General features: G+C 51.5%; 1 protein-coding gene across 2 annotated transcripts; it reads right to left on the minus strand.

Moving 5' to 3' along the window:
• Window positions 1-2,880: 2,880 nt before the first annotated feature.
• On the minus strand, window positions 2,881-18,571 carry PPP1R3F (protein phosphatase 1 regulatory subunit 3F). Of its 2 annotated transcripts, none has more exons than XM_036121425.2 (4): window positions 17,538-18,571; window positions 7,909-7,964; window positions 7,604-7,683; window positions 2,881-5,083 (listed from the first exon to the last, which is right to left on the minus strand). In XM_036121425.2, exons 1-4 carry the CDS (start codon window positions 18,542-18,544, stop codon window positions 3,788-3,790), a joined length of 2,439 nt encoding a protein of 812 aa, XP_035977318.1. In that variant the 5' UTR covers window positions 18,545-18,571; the 3' UTR covers window positions 2,881-3,787. The 2 variants fall into 2 exon arrangements, with proteins under 2 accessions (XP_035977318.1, XP_035977316.1); XM_036121423.2 differs by having other exon boundaries at window positions 7,604-7,686.
• Window positions 18,572-18,725: the final 154 nt, after the last annotated feature.

Genomic DNA, 18,725 nt, shown 5'->3' on the forward strand with positions numbered 1-18,725 from the left:
CCGCATCAGGCTCCCTGCTCGGCGGGAAGCCTGCTTCTCCCTCTCCCACTCCCCCTGCTTGTGTTCCCTCTCTCTCTCTCTATTAAATAAATAAAAATTTTATTTTATTTATTTATTTTTAAAGATTTTATTTATTTATTTGACAGAGAGAGACACAGTGAGAGAGGGAACACAAGCAGGGGGAGTGGGAGAGGGAGAAGCAGGCTTCCCACCGAGCAGGGAGCCCGATGCGGGGCTCGATCCCAGGACCCTGGGATCATGACCTGAGCCGAAGGCAGACGCCCAACGACTGAGCCACCCAGGCGCCCCATAAATAAATAAAAATTTTTAAAAATTAAATAAAAGAAAGAAAATGTATTCAACTAATTTGCTAAGGTTTTTTTTTTCAAGTCAGCTCCACGCCCAGTGTGGAGCCCAACTCCAGACTTGGACTTACAACCCTGAGATCAAGACCTGAGCCGAGATCAAGAATCCGATGCTCAATCGACTGAGCCACCCAGGTGTCCCTTGCTAAGGTTTTTAAAATCAAGAATAGAGGGGCACCTGGGTGGCTCAGTCAGTTAAGCATCCAACTCTTGATTTCGGCTCAGGTCATAATCTCGGGGTTGTGGGATTGGGCCCCACGACAGGCTCTGCACTCAGTGTGGAGTCTGCTTGTCCTTGTCCTTCTGCTCCTCCCACCCCTCTCAAACAAATAAATAAAATCCTTCAAAAAATAAAACCATGAATAGATGTTAAATTTTATCCAACCCTTTCTCTATACTTATTGAGATTATTGTGGTTTTTCCTTTAATATGTTAATGAATAAACTTTTGTTGACTGAGTTCAAATGTTAAACCATGTTGCAGTTTTAGAATAAATCCAACTTGGTTATATTACACTTTTTAAATATATTGGATGTAGGCAGTTCTAGAGACTGAATGATTGTGTCCCCTCACAAGTTTATGTTGAAATGTAATCCCCAATGTGATGGTATTAGGAGATGGGGCCTTTGGGAGATGATTAGATCATGAGTGTGGAGCCTTCATGAATGGGATGAGTGCCCTTATAAGAAACCCTAGGGGCGCCTGGGTGGCTCAGTCGGTTAAGCGTCTGCCTTCGGCTCAGGTCATGATCCCAGGGTCCTGGGATCGAGCCCCGTGTCGGGCTCCCTGCTCCACGGGAAGCCTGCTTCTCCCTCTCCCACTCCCCCTGCTGTGTTCCCTCTCTTGCTGTGTCTCTCTGTCAAATTAATAAAATCGTTAAAAAAAAAAAAAAGAAAAGAAACCCCAAAGAGTAACTTTGCCCCTTCACTATGTGAAGACACCACAAGAAGACAGCCATCTATGAACCAGGACGTTGGTCCCCACCAGACCCCAAATCTGCAGGTGTTTTGATCTTCAACTTCCCAGCCTCTGGCACTGTGAGAAATAAATGCTTGTTGTTTTCAAGCCACCTAGTCTACACTATTTTGTTACAGCTGCCTAAGCAGACCAAGACAGGCAGCTATTTAGTTTAAGGTATTTGTACATTTTCTTGAGATCTGTAATATTCTTTTTTCACTCATCAAGTTTTAGTATCAATGTTCTATCAGCCCCATAAAAGGAATTAGAAACGCTCCCTTTTATGGCACTCTGGAATCCCTTTTGTAAAATCAGAATGATTTGTTCCTTGAGTGTTTCACCAGTGAAGCCATCCGGGCCCAGAGTTTCTGTGTGGGAAGACTTCTGGCTATAGGTTCTGTTACTTTAATGGTCATAGGACCACTCAACTTTTCCTTTTTTTTTTTGAGACAGTTTTGGCAAGTTACATGTTTGTAGTAATTTGACTAATTTGTCCATTTTATCTAACTTCTCAATCCAGTTGGCAGAAAGTTGCCTTTTTGGACATTGAGCAAATTATCACATCAATGGAAGACCGTAGACACATGTTTGGACTTTGGTATTTGACCAAGTGAGAATATCCTCATTGAAAGACAGATAAAATGAGTGGGTGTTGAATTTGTTTTCAGTACCTGTTTTCTACTTCCAGACCTCTGCAATGCTATTCCTTCCGACTGGACTACCTTCTCTTCCCCTTCACTACCTGGTGGATTCCTTCTCATTTTTTAATTCAGGTCAGGCACCATGCCCTCCAAAAAGGTTTCCAAAGTCCCCACGCTGGGCTGAGCATCTGTTCTGAGGCCCCCATCGCTGCTAATGCACTAACCACAATGTGCTAAAACCCTTTCTCTGTATCTGTCTCCCCCACTAGACTGTGAGATCCTTCCCCTGTGTCCTCAGAGCAGAGGAGAGGTGGTCAGTCAACATTTGTGGAACTGAACTGAGCTTGTCACCACTGAATGCCCAACTAAGTTCTCTAACCATGTCTCTGTATTTTCCTACATCCCTTTATTTGTTCCATCATTTATTTCATTCAGTAGGCATTTATTGAGGACTTACTAGGTGCCAGGCACTGTTCTAGAAGAGTGGCCAACGAGGAAAGAGGAAAACTAAGCAAGTGTGGTGTCCTGGAAACCAAGTAAAGAGAGATTTCAAGGTTGCGAGGATGACCAACCGTGTAAAATGTTGCCAATGGGTCAAGGAAGATGAAGACTGGGATGTGGCTGTTGATAGACCAATCCTATATCATCAGTGACTTCAGCACTTTTGCTGAAGTGGCTGGGCAAACAATCTGATTGGGGCTGTTTCAGAAAAGCCCTGGAGCCCTGGAGAAGAATGGAAGAAAGTTGGCGTAAAGTTTTGCTGTGAAGGGAAGTAAATAAATATATGGTGTTTTGTTTTGCTAATGCAGAGATTTTTATTTGCATGCAGTAAATATATCTATCCTTTCTTTCAAAGCTTCTGGGTTTCCTGTTTTGAGTTAGAAAGGCAAAATCTGTGGACAACAACTCTGGTATGAATTCTTCACAGCACATTAACTCCTCTGTCCCTTGTGAGACCTTTCCAATCTTGGGGACAGAGGGGTCTCCCTCTTGGTGTCAAAGGCTTTTTTTTTTTTTTTCCAGGAACCTCAAAACCTTGTGGCTGATTCACAGCCGGTATTCCCACATCCACTGCTGCGGCCACGTGTTGGACACCAAACCCTCATATGGCAATCAATCATTCTTCCTCCCTCCCTGGCAGAATATAGAAAATACCAAAGGACCCGCCCCTCCAAAGACCACCGGACCACAGGGGGTAGGACCATAAAGGTGAGGTGACACATACTGAAGCCGTGGCAGCAGGCAGGAACGTGTCCCACGCCCAAGTCCCCACCCTGCCCCTCCCACAGAACATGACCACCCCACACACTCAGGCCCAAACAGGAGAACACTGTACAGCGAGACACATCATTTCTCATAGAGCTCTATTGTGGCATATAATAATAGGTACTCTATATAAATTAAATTAAAAATAAAGCTCCAGCAGGTTGCACAGGTTGGCTGTTAATAAATATATCTCTGGGTAATTGTGCCCCAAGACCAGCTCACGACCACTCTCCCTCATCCAGAGAATTATACAAAAATAAATACAGGCTTGGGCCGGGGGGGGGGGGAGGGAGGACATGCCCAGTTCCTCTCTGACGTTCTCTCACACCGTCCACCGTGCCCCGTTCCCCTCCACCGGGATCACCGCAGGGAGCCCCGGGCCGACAAGTCCTCAGGGACCAGAAGGTCTCTCTCCGTCGGGCATTCTCAGAAGCAAAAGAGCCCTGACTCTACAGGCCACACATCGTATCTGAATCCCCTGGGGGGGGTAGCGACTGCCTCTCCCCACACCCCAGAGAGGGGGGAAGCCTGTTACTGCTGCCCCCCCACAAGCAGCCTCTACGAGAACCAGGCCAGAGAGAGGCACAACGCAAGCACCAGGAGGGACACACCACTGTTCAGAGCCACAGGGACCACCACCAACCCAGCCAGGACCCCCAGAGTCTGGGTCAAGGGCCCCCGGAGCTGGGGAGGAAATACACACACACATTCTGCAGGGGCTGCTAAAGTGGGAGACTTCTTTGGGGGCTCAAGGCTTGGGCCTGAACCCTCCTCATCCTGGGAGCTCACGTGCGGCCTGGCCAGGCCAGAAGGACAGACTTCGGCCCCGGAGGGACCAAGGAGGGTGACACTTGGCCCCCGTAGGACTGGGGCAGCTAGCTCCTTACCAGGTATAGGAACCAAGCTGTCTGCCCACTCGGTGGTAAACTCCATCCGGCCTTCCTTCCCCGCTGGGGACCCGGTCACCCCAGCTGTCACCCTACTTATACGCAAAGAGTCGGTGTCCTTGCCCATGCCCTTTTCTGGAGCCCCAGTGAACTGACCCTCTGCACCCAGAACCACGGGGCTGTCACAACCCGAGCCCTCTGCCCACGGGAGCCACACATCTCCCATAGTGGCTACCACAGAATGGGCCCCCGAGAGGATTTCCGGAGGCGATTCCTTGGGGGTGTCCCCTTCGGGGCTGGGGGGTATGACGGAGAGTCCCTCTTCGCCCTCCCCCTCCTCGTCAGGGTCCTCAGTGTCCTTGATAAGCTCCACACCACGCCCCAGCCGCGCATAATGCAGTGTGATCTCCTCCGCCAGGGCGCTGTTCAGGGCCCGCTCGGGGCCAGGCCACTTCAAGATCAGGTCTCGGTCCGTGAGCATGCCCGGGGCATGGCTGGGGGCCACCCCCCCATCTGTGGGGCCCTCCCCGCCAGCCCCTGCCCCACCCGCAGCCACAGCAGCCCTCAGGCGGCTCAGGTGGGACAGGTAGAGCTGCTCCAGCTCCTGGTCGATGGTGTCCTCGCCAAGCAGCTCCTCCGACCCACTCACCACCTCCAGACCCCCAGGGGGCTCATCCACAACGGCCCCCACCACGGAGTCCTTTCGGCCCCCTCCATTCTCTCTCGATACTTCCCACGTGGCCTCCACCTGCTGCTGGCTGGGTTCCAGGAGAGGCCCGGCTGCCCCCTCACTTGCATCGGGCCCCGAGGCCTGGTCCCTGGGGGAGCCACCCAGGCCACAGAGAGAGGAAGAGGGGAGGATCCTGATGGCCGGTGCCTGGGGGACCTCCGTGAAAGCCACAGGCGGATTGCTTCTGGGGACGTCACCTTCCTCTGGGGGTTTGCCAGTCACTGTAACTTCAGAAACCTAGAGCCATTGGGAGGGGGGCAGGGCAGGAGGGGAGAGAAAGGGAAAGGAATGAAGTAGAGGAGGGGAGGGGACAAGCGGAGACAGTGAGAGTGGGCGACAGCCCACACCCAGCCCCACAGGTGTTTCCAGATAAAACCCTCCTTAAAGAGCCCTCTCTAATTCTCCAAACACTAAAGCCTATGTCATCTATATTAAAATAACCAAATCAGATGGAGGAAAAGGGGACTCCTGCAGATCATAAAGCTAAGGAAGGCAGCGGGCACCAACATTTGGTGAACAGCTCTCAGTAAATACTGTCGGCTAACCTCTAAAACAGATCCAGAATATCCACATGAATTCATGTATTTTGTCTTTCAAAAACATTTATTTTGACAGGGCCTAGAAACAATGGCCTATCTAGCAGCAACAAGCACACTGAGCACCCAGATCCTGCTTTCTAAATACCGTTCTCCCCTAAAAGGAACCAGAACTTTCTAACTAAATGGCTGCTCCCAGGTTTGGGGCAGGGCGAGCACGAGATGAATCTAGGACACATTGTCATTCTAGAATGTGAAGGAGTGGTCCAAGAATGATGGGGATGTGTTCAAAAGGACTCTGGAACCAATGTAAACAAGCTCCCACTGACTGGAGAGAGTTCAATTTAAACAAAATAAATAAATAAGTGCAATGGGTTGAAACTTAGCAAATATGTTTAAAATTCATGAGTTAGTAATAATACACCAAAACCAAAAATCCTTTAGTTGGTCACCTTTGGAGAAGTTCACTTCTTCTGAAGACTGGTAAATGAAAGGGAAAAAATTAAGCATTTATACAGCTTTTTCAATACGAACTATATACGTTCAAGGCAGCCAAACGGTTGATATGAGAAAGTTTTTCTTTAGAGAAGAATTCCAGTTACTAAATGAAATGGGAATAAGAGAATTAAATAGAATCAATTCTAGTTAAATTAGTTTCATAATAATAGATTGTATTTAATAAATCAATTTAACAAAATTGATAGTTTAATAAAGTAAATTAAATTTAATAATCACATTAATTAAATGGAATTAGCATATTAATAAAAAGAGTAAGCAATGTGTTTCCATGTGATGCAATCAGCCAAAACCAGCCTGTGGGAAACTCTACAGGACAAACAAGGTTTCTCCAACAAACAAACTGCCAGAAAAGTGAGGGAGATTTAAATATCTAAAAAAGACCCATCCACCCAATGCAATGTGTTGACCTGGTTTGGAACCTACAACACCTATGAGATAAGGAAATTTGAACACTGATCAAATATTTGATGATACTAAAGACTGACTGTTGATTTCCCGAGGCATGATGCTGCATTGTCGGGATTGTTTTGTTTTGGTTTGTTTTTTAACGAGTGCTTAATTTTCTGAGGTACAAACTGAAATATTTGTGGATGAGATAATGTCTGGATTTTTTTCCAAAATAATTCCATAGGCAAGGGAGGAGCGGAGGGGGTATGGAAAAAGTAGGAACGGACATGTGTTCAAATTTGTTGAAGCTGGGTGACAGGCATATGTGAGTTCATTATACTAGTCTCTTTCCTTCTGTGTCTGTTTGAAAATCTTTGTACTAAAACACACACACACACACACACAAACATACATCTCCAGAATCTATCTCCCCTGCTGGCATCGCTGGCCCGGACCTCTGCAGTAGCCTCTCCCTCACGGTCCCCCCTGCTTCTGCCCCTACAGCCTACTGTCCTCACAACAGCCAGAGGGAGCCTGTTAAATCCTAAGTCAGATCACGGCCCTCCTCCGCTCACGACCTCCTGCTCTCCAGTCACTCAGAGTAAAAGCCAGAGTTCTCTCCAAGGCCCACGAGACCCTACATGATCTGTCCCCCACCCGCTGTCTGACCTCACCTCCTGCTGCCCCCCCACCCCCCACACACACACTGCTCCTCTCTGTTCCTCACACATTCGTCATGGCCCTGCCTGGGGGACTTTGCACCTGCCTGGGATGTTCTTCCCCTAGTTACCCATGTGGTTCACTCTCACCTTCTCCAAATCTTTGCTCAAATCTCACTTACCATGAAGGCCTCCCCTGGCCACCTGTTCTAAACTCACAAACCTTCCCCCCAACCCCCGTGTGTGTGTGTGTGCACGCGCGCACGCACGTGCACACACGTGTGAGACACACACACACTCCCCATCCCTTTAATTTTTTCCTTAGCACCATCATCATCTAAAATATCGTATATTTTAACTATTATTTTGTTTTGTCCTGTCTCTCTCCACCAAAATGTAAATAAGCCCCGGGAAGACAGCTTTTTTGGTCGCTACCATATTCCCAGGGCCCAGAACTGCTTGGCACAGCGCAAGCACTCAGTAAATATTTGCTAACGTAACAAAGACTCAGGTGAATAACTGCACTCTGTCCCTCCGCCATCGGGTTCTGCTTTGGGGGGCCTCCCTCCGACCTAGGGTAGACCTGGAGCAAGTCGGCGTCCGCCACCCGGTCTCCCATTGGGCTGTCCATCCAGAGGCTGCCAGGGCCTGCTTACCTGAAGCGTCATCTGAGGCCACGGACGGAGAGGGGTGGGGGCCACCAGGGGACCCACCGACTCCTGGACACTAGGGCGCTCTGCTGGAGAGAAGAGAAGGGTAGTGTTGGGGTGAGGCAGGTGTGCAAGCAGGCCTGGTTTAGTTAGGAAAGGCTGCTCTTGGGGCTGCTTGGCAGCTTTGCCTCTGAGGCTTTCCGTGACAGTCTAAGACAGAGGGAACCTCCTAATTCGTACAGAGAAAACAGAGAGAAAGCAAGCAAACGGTAAACATAAGCTAAAACCCCCACAGCCCGCCAAGTGCTTACCCATAGCAGGGGTGCTGTCCTTCGCACTCTTCATCCTCAGCTCTTCCTCAGTAGGCCTGGGGAGTGGGACAAAGGGGAGAATGCATGGATCTGATGTCCCGAGAGGCCAGTTCTGCCACCCACTGGCACCTTCCGAGCCTCTGTGGTGGCCCACTCCTAAGCGACAGTGGCCGTCTTCCCTTCTGCCACCTTTTTACTCCCCCCATTAGAAAAGTCCTACAGACGCGTTGTAGAAATGTTATGAAACACAGGAAAGCGTAAAGAAGGGGAAAAGTCACACATCAGCCAGGGGCCAACACTAGTACCATGTTGGAAAAGTTCATTCCAGATATTCTACAAAACCAACTTAGGTTCTGCAGACGGCATTTCGCAGCTGGCTCTGTCCGTAACCGTAAGCGGAAGCATATACCCTTTTGTCAACATTTGAAATGGCTGTTTACGCTCACAGCGGCTCACCGGAACGTACGTAACCCGTTCCCGTCCTCCTGAGCGGCCAGGTTGTGGCCTTCGTTTTGCTCCCACGAAGCAGACTCCAGCAGACATTATTGGGCATGGCTTTAGGAGCACTTTGGATCGTTTCTTTAGGGTATATCCCTAGCCATAGAGGGACCCGCTTTTTCCAAGAAAGGGCAGGTGAGGACTGGGGGACTCAGAAAGCAGCAAGTGGGAGGAAGGAAGCAACTGGAGAACAGCAAGGAGGCCAGCAGAAAAAGGAAGTAACCCGGGCTCACAAAGACCTGGGTCCCTCCACCAATCCTCCACCCGTCACCCTATCAGCCTGGCCGACCACCTAACCTTTCGGAGCCTCACCCTCCTCACCTTAAAACAGAGCACAGGACAGCCAGGATGTGCACACCAAGCACAGGGCAGTCAAGGCCATCGAGGCAGACACCAGGGCCTGGCACGGAGCGGGGGCTGAATCGACAGCAGATATTCATTAAAGTTGGTCCTCCTCCGCCAGGCAAGTCAGGCCCCGAGGTCTAAGTGGCATAAGGCAAGTGTATTTCAGCCAGTCTCTGCCAGGGGTGGGGTCACAGGGATCATGGAGAAATCGCTGTTCTCATTCTCAGAAATGAGTACCAAATGTTTACCGACGAAGGCAAATGAGAGGGAAGTGTTAACAAAAACATGAGCAGAGACTGAGAGGAGCTGAGGCAATTGCTCAGACCTTTTCGTTCCGAAAAGGTAATACGATGATGTTGACATTTCTGCAGACGGTTGCAACTTTTTGAAAACACATAATCAATTACCTCACAAAAGCCGAGGATCACTAGCTGACCTGAATAGAATACCTACTATGATGTTCGGCACTGTTCTGTGTGCTTTCGCGTATATTAATGCAATCCTCACGACAATCCTGTGAGGTAGGTACTTTTAATCCTGTGAAGTACGTAGTATTATTATCCGCGTCTCGCAGATGATGACGTGGAAGCCGAGGAAACCGGCTCAAGGTCAGGCAGCGAGGACCGAAACCTAAGCCTTCTAGCTCCCATGTCTAAATCCAGGCTCTCGATCAACAAACTGCCACTTCCCGGACAAGGGAAGCTGGGGTCTTACCCCAACCCCATCTCCGATCCTTTCCAGAAGTAGATAGAGTGGGGCAGCAATAATAGACAAGATCTCTCCCTCTTCTTTCATTCAGGCTTTTCTTTGGACCTGCCTCTTGCCCATATATTCATTCCCAGATTCCCTGCCTTCGTGGGACACGTGGCTAGGTGACCACCAGACACGGAAGTGGCGGCAAGGTCCCTCAGGGAGGAAATTTGAGCCAGGTACATGGATCTAGAGTCTGGAAGCTCCAGAAGGGGCCGTCTGTCTTTCTCCACGGACTAGGGCTTGTGCGTCTCACCAAAGGTATTTGAATCCGAATATTACAAGGCCCTGGAGTAAGTGACTCCAGAAGCCTGGCCACCAACTCCCGAGCATCACAGATAAGAAAGGGGGATTTGGAACAAACCAGCTTGGTCCTGCACCAGTCCTCCCAGTAAGTTTAAAATCCAGGTCCTTGGACTTGTGGGCCCAACACGATTTCTACGGACTTCTTTTGCTGGCGTAGTCCTTCGTTAGAGAAAATGTCACCTTTCTAGGATCTTCTAAAGCAAGCTTCTTCAAGAAGACCCACAAACAGAAGGGCAGCCCTCCCTCCCAGGGGCAGGACTAGGCAAGCCATCTCCTGCCATCTGGCCCAATGTTGACATGCACAACCAGGCTCTGAAATACCATTCCAGAGTCCTAGATGTATGTGAGAGAGAAAAAGCGGGGGGTGGGGTGGGGGGGACACAGGATGCAGCCAACCAGAAGGAAAAGAATTCCACAGTTCAGCTGAAGGAAGAAGAGAGAGAAGAAAAACAAATACAAAACAAATCTCTCAGCCCCCAGAGCATCTCTTCTGCAGCTGAGGAGCGTGAGAAGAGGGGGAGCTTCCAAAAATCAGGTCAAGCAATTCAGCCAATCCCAAGATCCACAAAGTCAGCAGAAGTACACAGGGCGCTCTCCATACCTCTGAAGTCAGAGAGATGAAAGCAGAAGGCACAAGCATTTATCGTTCATCTCCTCCAACGTGGGCCCTTTTCATTGATACACCAAGTCATTTGAAAACCTTCACATCTATCCTTCAAAGCAGCACCCTTCCCTTTTTACAAATGCGGAAACTAAGGCTCAAGGAACCGTGTCTCTACACCCACTAACTACACACCACACTGATAACAATCCAAAGAGGGCTCCATTTTGAAGACAGTGTTCGAAACTGTGGGCTAAAAAAAAAGAAAAAGAGAAAACCTAAATATCCTTGAACTGTCTTTCACAGTAAACATTCAGGGGCAGCTATGACTTTAATCAAAAGGAGGATAGTAAGAGAAATGGAGTACAAGTGTACACTGACTCACTGATCAGTAACAGAGAAGAGGGGTTCTTAGAAAAATGGGGAGGGAGGAGATTAAGAACAAAACTGTACCTCCAGGGTGCTTGCTAGTTTTCGAGAAGGAAACCTGCTCTTTTGGCACCAGCCCTACAAATGCCACGTGCTACCTCCTCAAGGGCAGTAGGGAAGTAGTGGGCCGGGGACAGGCCCGGGAACCTGGGCCCGCACCCGGGATGCATCCTTGGGGTGCACTTGGTCAAGACAGTGCAGCCTAGAAGGGGCCACACCAGTCTCCTAGGCGTGAAATTCCTCCTGCCATAAGGAAACTCAATGACTGCTGACCTCAGACGACATCCGGGGAGACCGGAAGGTGAGATTTCAGAAAGAGGTGCCATTGGCCCCAGCCTGGGCCAGCCGAGACAGAACAAAAATGTCAATCGCCAGAGTGCGAGCGGGGGAGGGCTGACAACCCCCAATGGGCAAGAGCAAAGCAGACTTTCAGAGCAGTCACATCACTGCCACCACCACCCCGAGTCCTCTGGGAGCACCCCCGATGCCGTTTTCAAAGAACTTGGCCAGCCCTAAGTGGGTCACACGCTGAAACCCAAAGGGAAACTCAGCAGACCCCAGCTCCCATGTAGTCACCTCGAAGATAATGCTGACTCTCTAAGGGGTCAGGTGGCCTCAGAAACCTGCCCCACGATACTTGGAATCCCAGTTACCCCAAGCCATCTGCTTTCTGAAAAGAGCAGGGTTTGAAGCGGCTGTGAAAGCCACCACATTCTGTGGGGGCATTGCTCTGCCTTCCCCAACTAGGGTCTGTGTCGGTGTCAACCTGGGACTTAGAGCCCATCCAGCGGGGTGGAAGGAGAGCACTTTATCGTTGCCATGAGCTTCCTTCACGGCAGTGACTTCATTCATTTGGCGGTGACCCACAGTAAGAAATACATTTTACATCATAAGCCAGCACACCCATACATGTGTAAATATACATACTTATAGAGAACTGGAAAACAGTTGTTCTTTGAATGAAACGGCACTTACCTTTACTACGTGTTGTGAGACACACTGATTATTTCCTATGCTAGTTCTTTTTCTTTAATATTCATTGGGATCCAGGAAATTGATTTCACAGTTCAATAAAGGGTCAGGACATGTAACTTTGAATAACCTCAGCTCTGCCACCTACCAGCTGTGTGACCTGGAGCAAGTCACTTAACCTCTTGATGCCTCGAGTTTCCTCCTCCATAAAGAAGGTATAACGGTAATAGCTATCTCAGAGGGCTGTGGGGTGGATTGAGCAAATAGTGGAACATCGCCTATAAAGTGCTAACAAACAGCGATCCCCTCCAAATTCCCACTGAGGGAAACTGAGGCTCTGAAAAGGAAAGCAACTTGCCTGGCAATGCCCCGCCGGTAAGACGCACCACCCAGCCTGGTACAGCCATTAAGAACTGGGGAACTAGAGCAGGACCGCCCTGGCTCAGAGCCCAGCTCTGCCACTTCCATAGCATGTGGCCTCAGTCCACATCCTTAACCATGATGCCCTACCAATTGTCTGTGGAGTAAAAGAGGATCGCTTTCTCACTAAATCCTGACTTTCCAGACAACCAAGATGGCCCTTGGCCTGTCCTGTCTCAACTTTGATTGTTCTGGTTTCCCCTAAGACTGCCGACTCAGACAGCAAGTTGGGTCGCCATCCATTCAGCAACAGGTGACCTAAACATCATTGAGGCCTTACTGTGCATCGGCCCAGTTGACAGACCCTGGAGACACAATGGTGAGCACACCCAACTAGGAAGCTGACAATTTCGTGTGGAGGAAGACATTTAAAAAAATAACTCACACTCATTCTTTCAACAAACATTTATTGAGCACCTGTTAAGTGCCAGGCACCGTGGCAGGCCCTGCAGGAATACAGTGGTGAACAAAAAGCAGACCATGTCCCTACCCCTCACGGAGCTTACAGACTAAGAGGGCAGAGGGTTATCCAATAATCCCCTAATGAAGGTCTAACTACAAACTGAGGTCAGTGCCTTCAGGAAAGGAAGAATGCCCTGGAACAAAGGGCCCTGGCCCAGACTCCAGGGTCAGGATGGGCTTAGGATGCTTAGAAGGAAGAGAAGCAAGGGAGGGGTCGGGGAGAGGCCACTCAGGAACACTGTTGGGGAGGTGATGGATTCGATCTCAACTGCGGGACGCATCTTTGGGACATCAGCCAAGTGGAGACACCGAGTCTGGCTATGTGAGGCTGAAGGAAAGAGCAAGGAGAAGGGCCAGGGGGTTAAGAGGAAAAGCAGCAGAGCGTGGTCCCAAGGCAAGGGAAAGATCACGTTTTAAGTAGGAGTGCTCAACCACTTCAAGAAGAAAACCAAAAGCCACCTCTGGAATCTGGTAGATGTGGGGGGCTGAAGCAAATGGAGGAGGAGAGTGTCAGCAACTCTTCAGAGGGGGGTCAGCAATGAAGGGGAGGGGGGTGGTTAGGTGCTGGCCGGGAGCAGCAGGGGCAGAGGGGAGGTCAAAGGACAGGTTTTTCAGACAGTAGAGATGCTAGCATGTATAAAGGCCAAGAGAGAGGATCAGTGAAGAGGGCGGTGAAAAGCTGCCAGGAGAGAAAGGGTCAAGTTCTGGAGCAGGTAGCAGAAAACGGAACCCAGGGCACAAGTGGGGGGACTGGCCTGAGGGAGTAAAAGGGCCCCCTCCTCCCCTGTAACACAAGGGAGGGAACTTAGTTTGCAGGTTTGGGGGCTGCGAGCTGTGGGGAGTTCCATTCTTACGGCTTCGTTTTGTTTTTGAAGCAGGAAGTAAAGTCTGAAGGTAAAGAACATTTGAAAAGAGTCACAGCAAGATAGAGACAAGAGTGGATCAGAAAAATAGACTAAGACTGCCAGGCAGGGTGGGAAATGATCTTAAAGTTGTGGCAACACACACTTGTTCTGCTACGTGACATTCTCTGGCAGGTCTCGCCTGATCCATGCTATGAGAACATCGAGGACTGAGGATGTTGGGATGGGCAGGCTTCCCAGGGGAAGCACTCTTAGAACCGAGGGATCAAAACAAGGAGACCGCAAGGAGCACAGGACCAACATTCCCGGTGATGGAAAACAGCATGGGCAAAGGCCCTGAAGCAGTAAGGGGCAAGGCACCTTGTTAAGACCACGGTGACAGAAGCTCAGAAGGCAGAGGACAGTGGGATGTGAGACTAGCAGCTGCGGAGGCCAGACTGGGGGACAGGGCAGGGGGGTGCTTGAAGGCCATGCTGAGGCCTTCTTGGTCTTTCTTTCTAAGAGGAACAGGACACCTCCTAAGGGTGTTAAGCCAAGGCAGATCAGGAGGGCTCCTCCCGACACCAGCCCTAGGACTCTGGACTCTGGGAGCCTCAGTTTGCTCATCCAGGAAAGAGGGATAAAACAGTCTCTCTCTCAGGGAATGTTGAAAGGATTAGATGAGGCCTTTGCACGCAAACCCTCAGCACAATGCCCAGCACAGAGCAGGGTCTCTGCCAAGCGTCACACACACCAAGCCCTCCGTCCCTGCCTCGCCCACCCAGCTCCACCACAAAACCTTTGACAGCTTACTGCCAGTCTGCATCTTTTTCCCTGTTGGAACCTAGCACCGTGCCCAGCACATAGTAGGCCCTCAACAAGTGCTTGTTGATGGATCATCTCGAAGCCTAAGAGTTATCAAAAGCCTGGTCCAGCGATCCAGGGAATGCAGCCATTTTCCGGTTTCTGAGCTGTATCCCCATGGCTACCACAGACTTCCCCTGTACCCCCCACCTGACGTGGCCATGCCCGGTACGGGGGGCGGGGGGGCCTGCAGCCGGCACTTGTGAAGAAGCCCTCTGCCACGGGGCTCCTGCACGTTCGGCCTTCCCCCCTGAGATCGGCTACCGGCCCCAAGAGGGCTGGGTGGCAGGGGGTAGCTGTTCTTCAACAGCGCTCCAAGTCACCGGCAGCACACAGCTTTTAAAACAATAATAAGTTGAAATGTACTCGCCAAGAAAGCCACCGACCTACAAAGAAAATCTTACCGCTGATCTTGCAATGAGCACCAACCTCCCCTTTGCAAGAGCTGAGATCAAAAGATAAAGAAGCTATCAAAAAGCCATCTGCCCACTTAAAATAATATCACAAGTCATGTTAGGAACCACAGACCTGGGGCCAGATACCAAAACAATTGTCTGAACGGGCTGCTTCAATTTCTCCTTAAAACCACCCATGTATTTTAAAAGAAAAACACCCTCTCCACCCACCTTGGCCCTGCGAGCTTTTGATTTCTCTGGTTCTCTTCCTTTTACACTCTAAAATGACCAAACTCTTGTTACCCAAACTGTCACATCTTACAGACAGGGCTCCCACGACAGCCACCTGGGAAGACAACTTGGGAAAAGTGACAGAAATGAAGGCGATTCTGGGCACTGGGGCCACTCCAAACCTTGAGCTGGGTGATGGCTACACGAGCATATGTATGTAAAAATCCACTGAGCCCTATACTTAAGATCAGTACACTTTGTATACCTCAAAAAAAGCAAAGAGAGAGAGAGAGACATAAAAGAGTGATAAAGAAAGAGACAGAGAGAGAGAGAGAGAGAGAAGTTAAAAGGAAAGCATGACCTGCTGGGAACACCAGGAATGAAATGCAGAAGTTTTCCTGAACCCTGTCAGACCTTCCAGAGGAGTAGTAAAAAAAAAAATGTCCCAGCATGTCCTCCCCGGTCCTGTCACTCACTAGCTGAGTGGACTTAGGCTGGCTCACCTCCCTGAGCTACCTCAGTCTCCCCCTTTATTAAATGTGCCTAATCTGCGCGCCTATACCCCACAGAGCACGCACAGCAGGACTCAGGCGAGAACAGACTCGAAGCTGTCAGCACAGAGCTCAGTAAACGCTGGCCACTATTCCCTTCCACGGCTACCACCATCCTTCAGTGCCTTGCCCATGTTTGCTGCATTCAATCCAACCAAAGTGACTGTCATTCCCCTTTAGCAGATGAGAAGACTGAGGCTTACAGATGAAGAAACTGAGGCAAGGCCACACAGCAGGTGATGGGCAGAGCAGAGTTTGGGAGGGGTATCCAAGGAACTGTATGTGTGATTCCCTAAATATAAATATAAACACTAGCTAACACTTGCTGGCACTGCTACGAGCCAGATTTGGTTCTGAGGGCTTTTACTCGTCTCCTCTGCAGTAGGTGTTGTAACTGTCTGTTTTACAGGTGAGGGTATTGAGCCACGGTGCGGTTAAATGAGTTAGCCAAGGTCACAAAGCCAACAGACGGCAGGGCTGCAATTTGAACCGAGGCACTCTGATGTCAGAATCCATTCTCTTAACTCTGTAAGGAAAGGCATGCTGCCTGCCCCCTTTATACTAAGTCTCAGATTACTGTGGGGCTCACAGGTCGGTAAGTGGGTACTTGCCTGCTTGCTCACATACCCAGGCACACCCGCCCACCAGGCCCAAGCTAGACCTTTCTGAACCACTCACTCACAGCCTAAGGCCTTGCCAGGATCACAAACATCTTGCTGCAACCAGAGGCTTCTGATCAAGCATATACAAGGTCCAGAACGCATTTTCCCATTCCCATTTCCAGTCCTCCCGGAAGCAGAGAAATGTGTGCATTTCCCACACCTGCACAGAGACTCTACTTATCCCAGGCTAGGCTTAGGTGACCCCCTCCACACACCAAAAGAATCAGGCCTAGCTGCTACCTTCAAAGAACTCCTCGCTTGACTGAGAAAATCTAAGTCTCCTATGAGGCCTCCTGGGGTTTACTGGCCCCTTCTCCCAGGCTCTGAACGGTCACAGGCAAAAACAAAGGACAAGAGCTTTGAGTCCAGGCCCACCTGGTTCTGCGTCTGCCAGTCACTGCTTCCCTGTGAGAGCACAGACTCAGCCCCTCAATCCTGCAGGAGGCCTCGCACTAGATTAGAACGTAACAGTAAAGAGATGCACAGGCTTCAAGGTCAGCCATGGTGGAACTGGAAAAGCAGGGTGCCATCACTTCCTCAAACAGTTTCTCCCTCTGGAACCCCGGTTTGCTGCTCTGTCAAATGGGGATCAGATTCCCTGTCCCCCACTGGCAAGGCCCTTGGTCCACCCTACTAGGTCACTGAAGTTCTGTCCACTCCAGCACACTGCTCACCATTCACACCAAGCTCAGTCTCACCTCAGGACCTTTGTACTCAGTTCCCTCTGCCTAGAACACCTTTGCTCCCATACGTGTGCATAACCACTCCTCCATCATTCAGGACTCAGTTTAAGTGGCACCTCCTCAGAACAGTCCTCCCTGTTCCCTTTTCTACAAACTCTCCCCACCCCACCCCCCCATATATCTGCGCATGACTCTTCTTCCCATCATCCAGGACTCACCTCCTTAAAGGCCTTCCCTGAACACTGGAAAGCAGCTATTCCCTCCCAACTATCCCCTTACCCTATTTCACTCTCCTCTCAGCAACTATCTTATCCCTCTGTATCTTATCTGCTTGCTTGTTTTTTTCAAACCGTCTCCCATCGGAGCCTACATGATCCTTGAGGGCAGGCAAGATGTCTGTCTTGTTCAGGGTTTTACAGTGGAATTCAACAAATGAATGAAACCCCCGTAATTAAAACAGAGCCTAGCACATGTTTGGCCTCCGTTACTCTTGGACTGCCTGAATGCGCCCTCCTCCCCGTCCTGGAGAGCAGGCCTGAGGGGTTCCGGGGTCGGGATGCTGGTCCTCCATCCTAGACACAGCCCTGCGTTGTTGGAGGTGGCGCTGGCAGACATTACCTGCGCCTCACCGGCTTCATGCAGCTCTTCAGCTGCCTGGCCTCAGCCTCCACGGGACCCTGGCACTCGGGCTGTGGCTCCAGCTGCTGCAGCTGCTGCTGCTGGGGCAGCCCTTCGGCATCAGTGGGTGTGGGAGCGGGTGCGATCCGGAGCAGGACTGTGTAGTTGCGGCCTTGGTTGTTGGCCCAGAAAGTGCCCTCGGGGGTCTCATAGCGCACCACGAAGTCCAGGCGCGCCCCATCGCCCGCGCCCTCAGCAAAGGGCAGCTGGAAGGCAAAGCGGTCAGTGCGGCCGCCGTCGTCGGGCGAGGAGGCGGACGCCTGGCCAGGGCCCAAGCCCAGGCCCAGGCCGGGATCCAGGATGGGATCTCCTGCTCCTGGTCCTCCCGCTCCTGCCCCCGGCGGGCTGCGCGGGACGTAGCGCGCTGGGTGGTCGCAGAAAGAAGCCCAGCCGTCGTGTGAGGCCCGCACGTGCACCGCCTTCTCGAAGGAGCGGTTCAGCACGCGTACCAACCCGCGCAGCACCGGCGGGCGCCCCCCAGGCACCCACACCCCGGCACCCCCGGGGACCGCTCCGGGAGGCGGCAGCAGCGCCTCCAGCTCCACCATGACGCGCCCCAAGCGCTCCAGACGGCCCGGCGCGGGCGGCAGCGAAAATGTGGGCACCAGGTAAAACCCCCCGCCAGCGGGGACGGGGCACAGCGGCGAGGGCGCAGGGCCAGCCTCCTCTTCCTCCTCCCCTTCATCCCCATCCTCGCCATCGTCGTCCTCGTCAGCCCCGCCGCCGTCGCCATCTTGCCCGGCCGCCGCCGCCATCTTGCCCGCCCCGGGCCCGCCCCACGGCCGGTAGCGGCGCAGCTGCGCCAGCGGCAGCCCCAGGGCCTCGTCGGCGAACAGCACTCTCCGCGGGGCCACCGCCGCCTCAACAGAGGTGCGGGGCTCGCCCGCGGCCGGCGAGGGGGGCGCGGGATGCCGCAGCGGGGGCTCCACAGGGGCCGGGCGCGCCATATCGGCGGCGGCGGCGGCACCGACGGCACCGGTGGCGGGACCGGCGGGGGCAGGGCCTGAAGGGGCGGGCAGCCAATGGGAAAGCCAGCGCGGGGGGGTATGGCTCACGGGGGCTGTAGGCGGTGAGACGAAGACAGGTATAGCAGAAAGCCAATAGGGAGCCGCGCACGGATGACGTAGC

The sequence above is a fragment of the Halichoerus grypus genome, chromosome X (genome assembly GCF_964656455.1).
Source record: "Halichoerus grypus chromosome X, mHalGry1.hap1.1, whole genome shotgun sequence".
In the NCBI taxonomy this organism is placed as follows: Eukaryota; Metazoa; Chordata; class Mammalia; order Carnivora; family Phocidae; genus Halichoerus; species Halichoerus grypus.

What these genes read in the sequence shown, in the direction of transcription:
- PPP1R3F (XM_036121423.2), bottom strand. Translation starts at nt 18,544, where the DNA reads ATGGCGCGCCCGGCCCCTGTGGAGCCCCCGCTGCGGCATCCCGCGCCC. An exon ending in ATGAAGCCGGTGAGGCGCAG is followed by an intron (nt 7,965 to 17,537) that starts GTAATGTCTGCC and finishes CCCACTCCCCAG; the next exon opens with GCCTACTGAGGAAGAGCTGA. An exon ending in GGCCTCAGATGACGCTTCAG is followed by an intron (nt 5,084 to 7,603) that starts GTAAGCAGGCCC and finishes CAATGGCTCTAG; the next exon opens with GTTTCTGAAGTTACAGTGAC.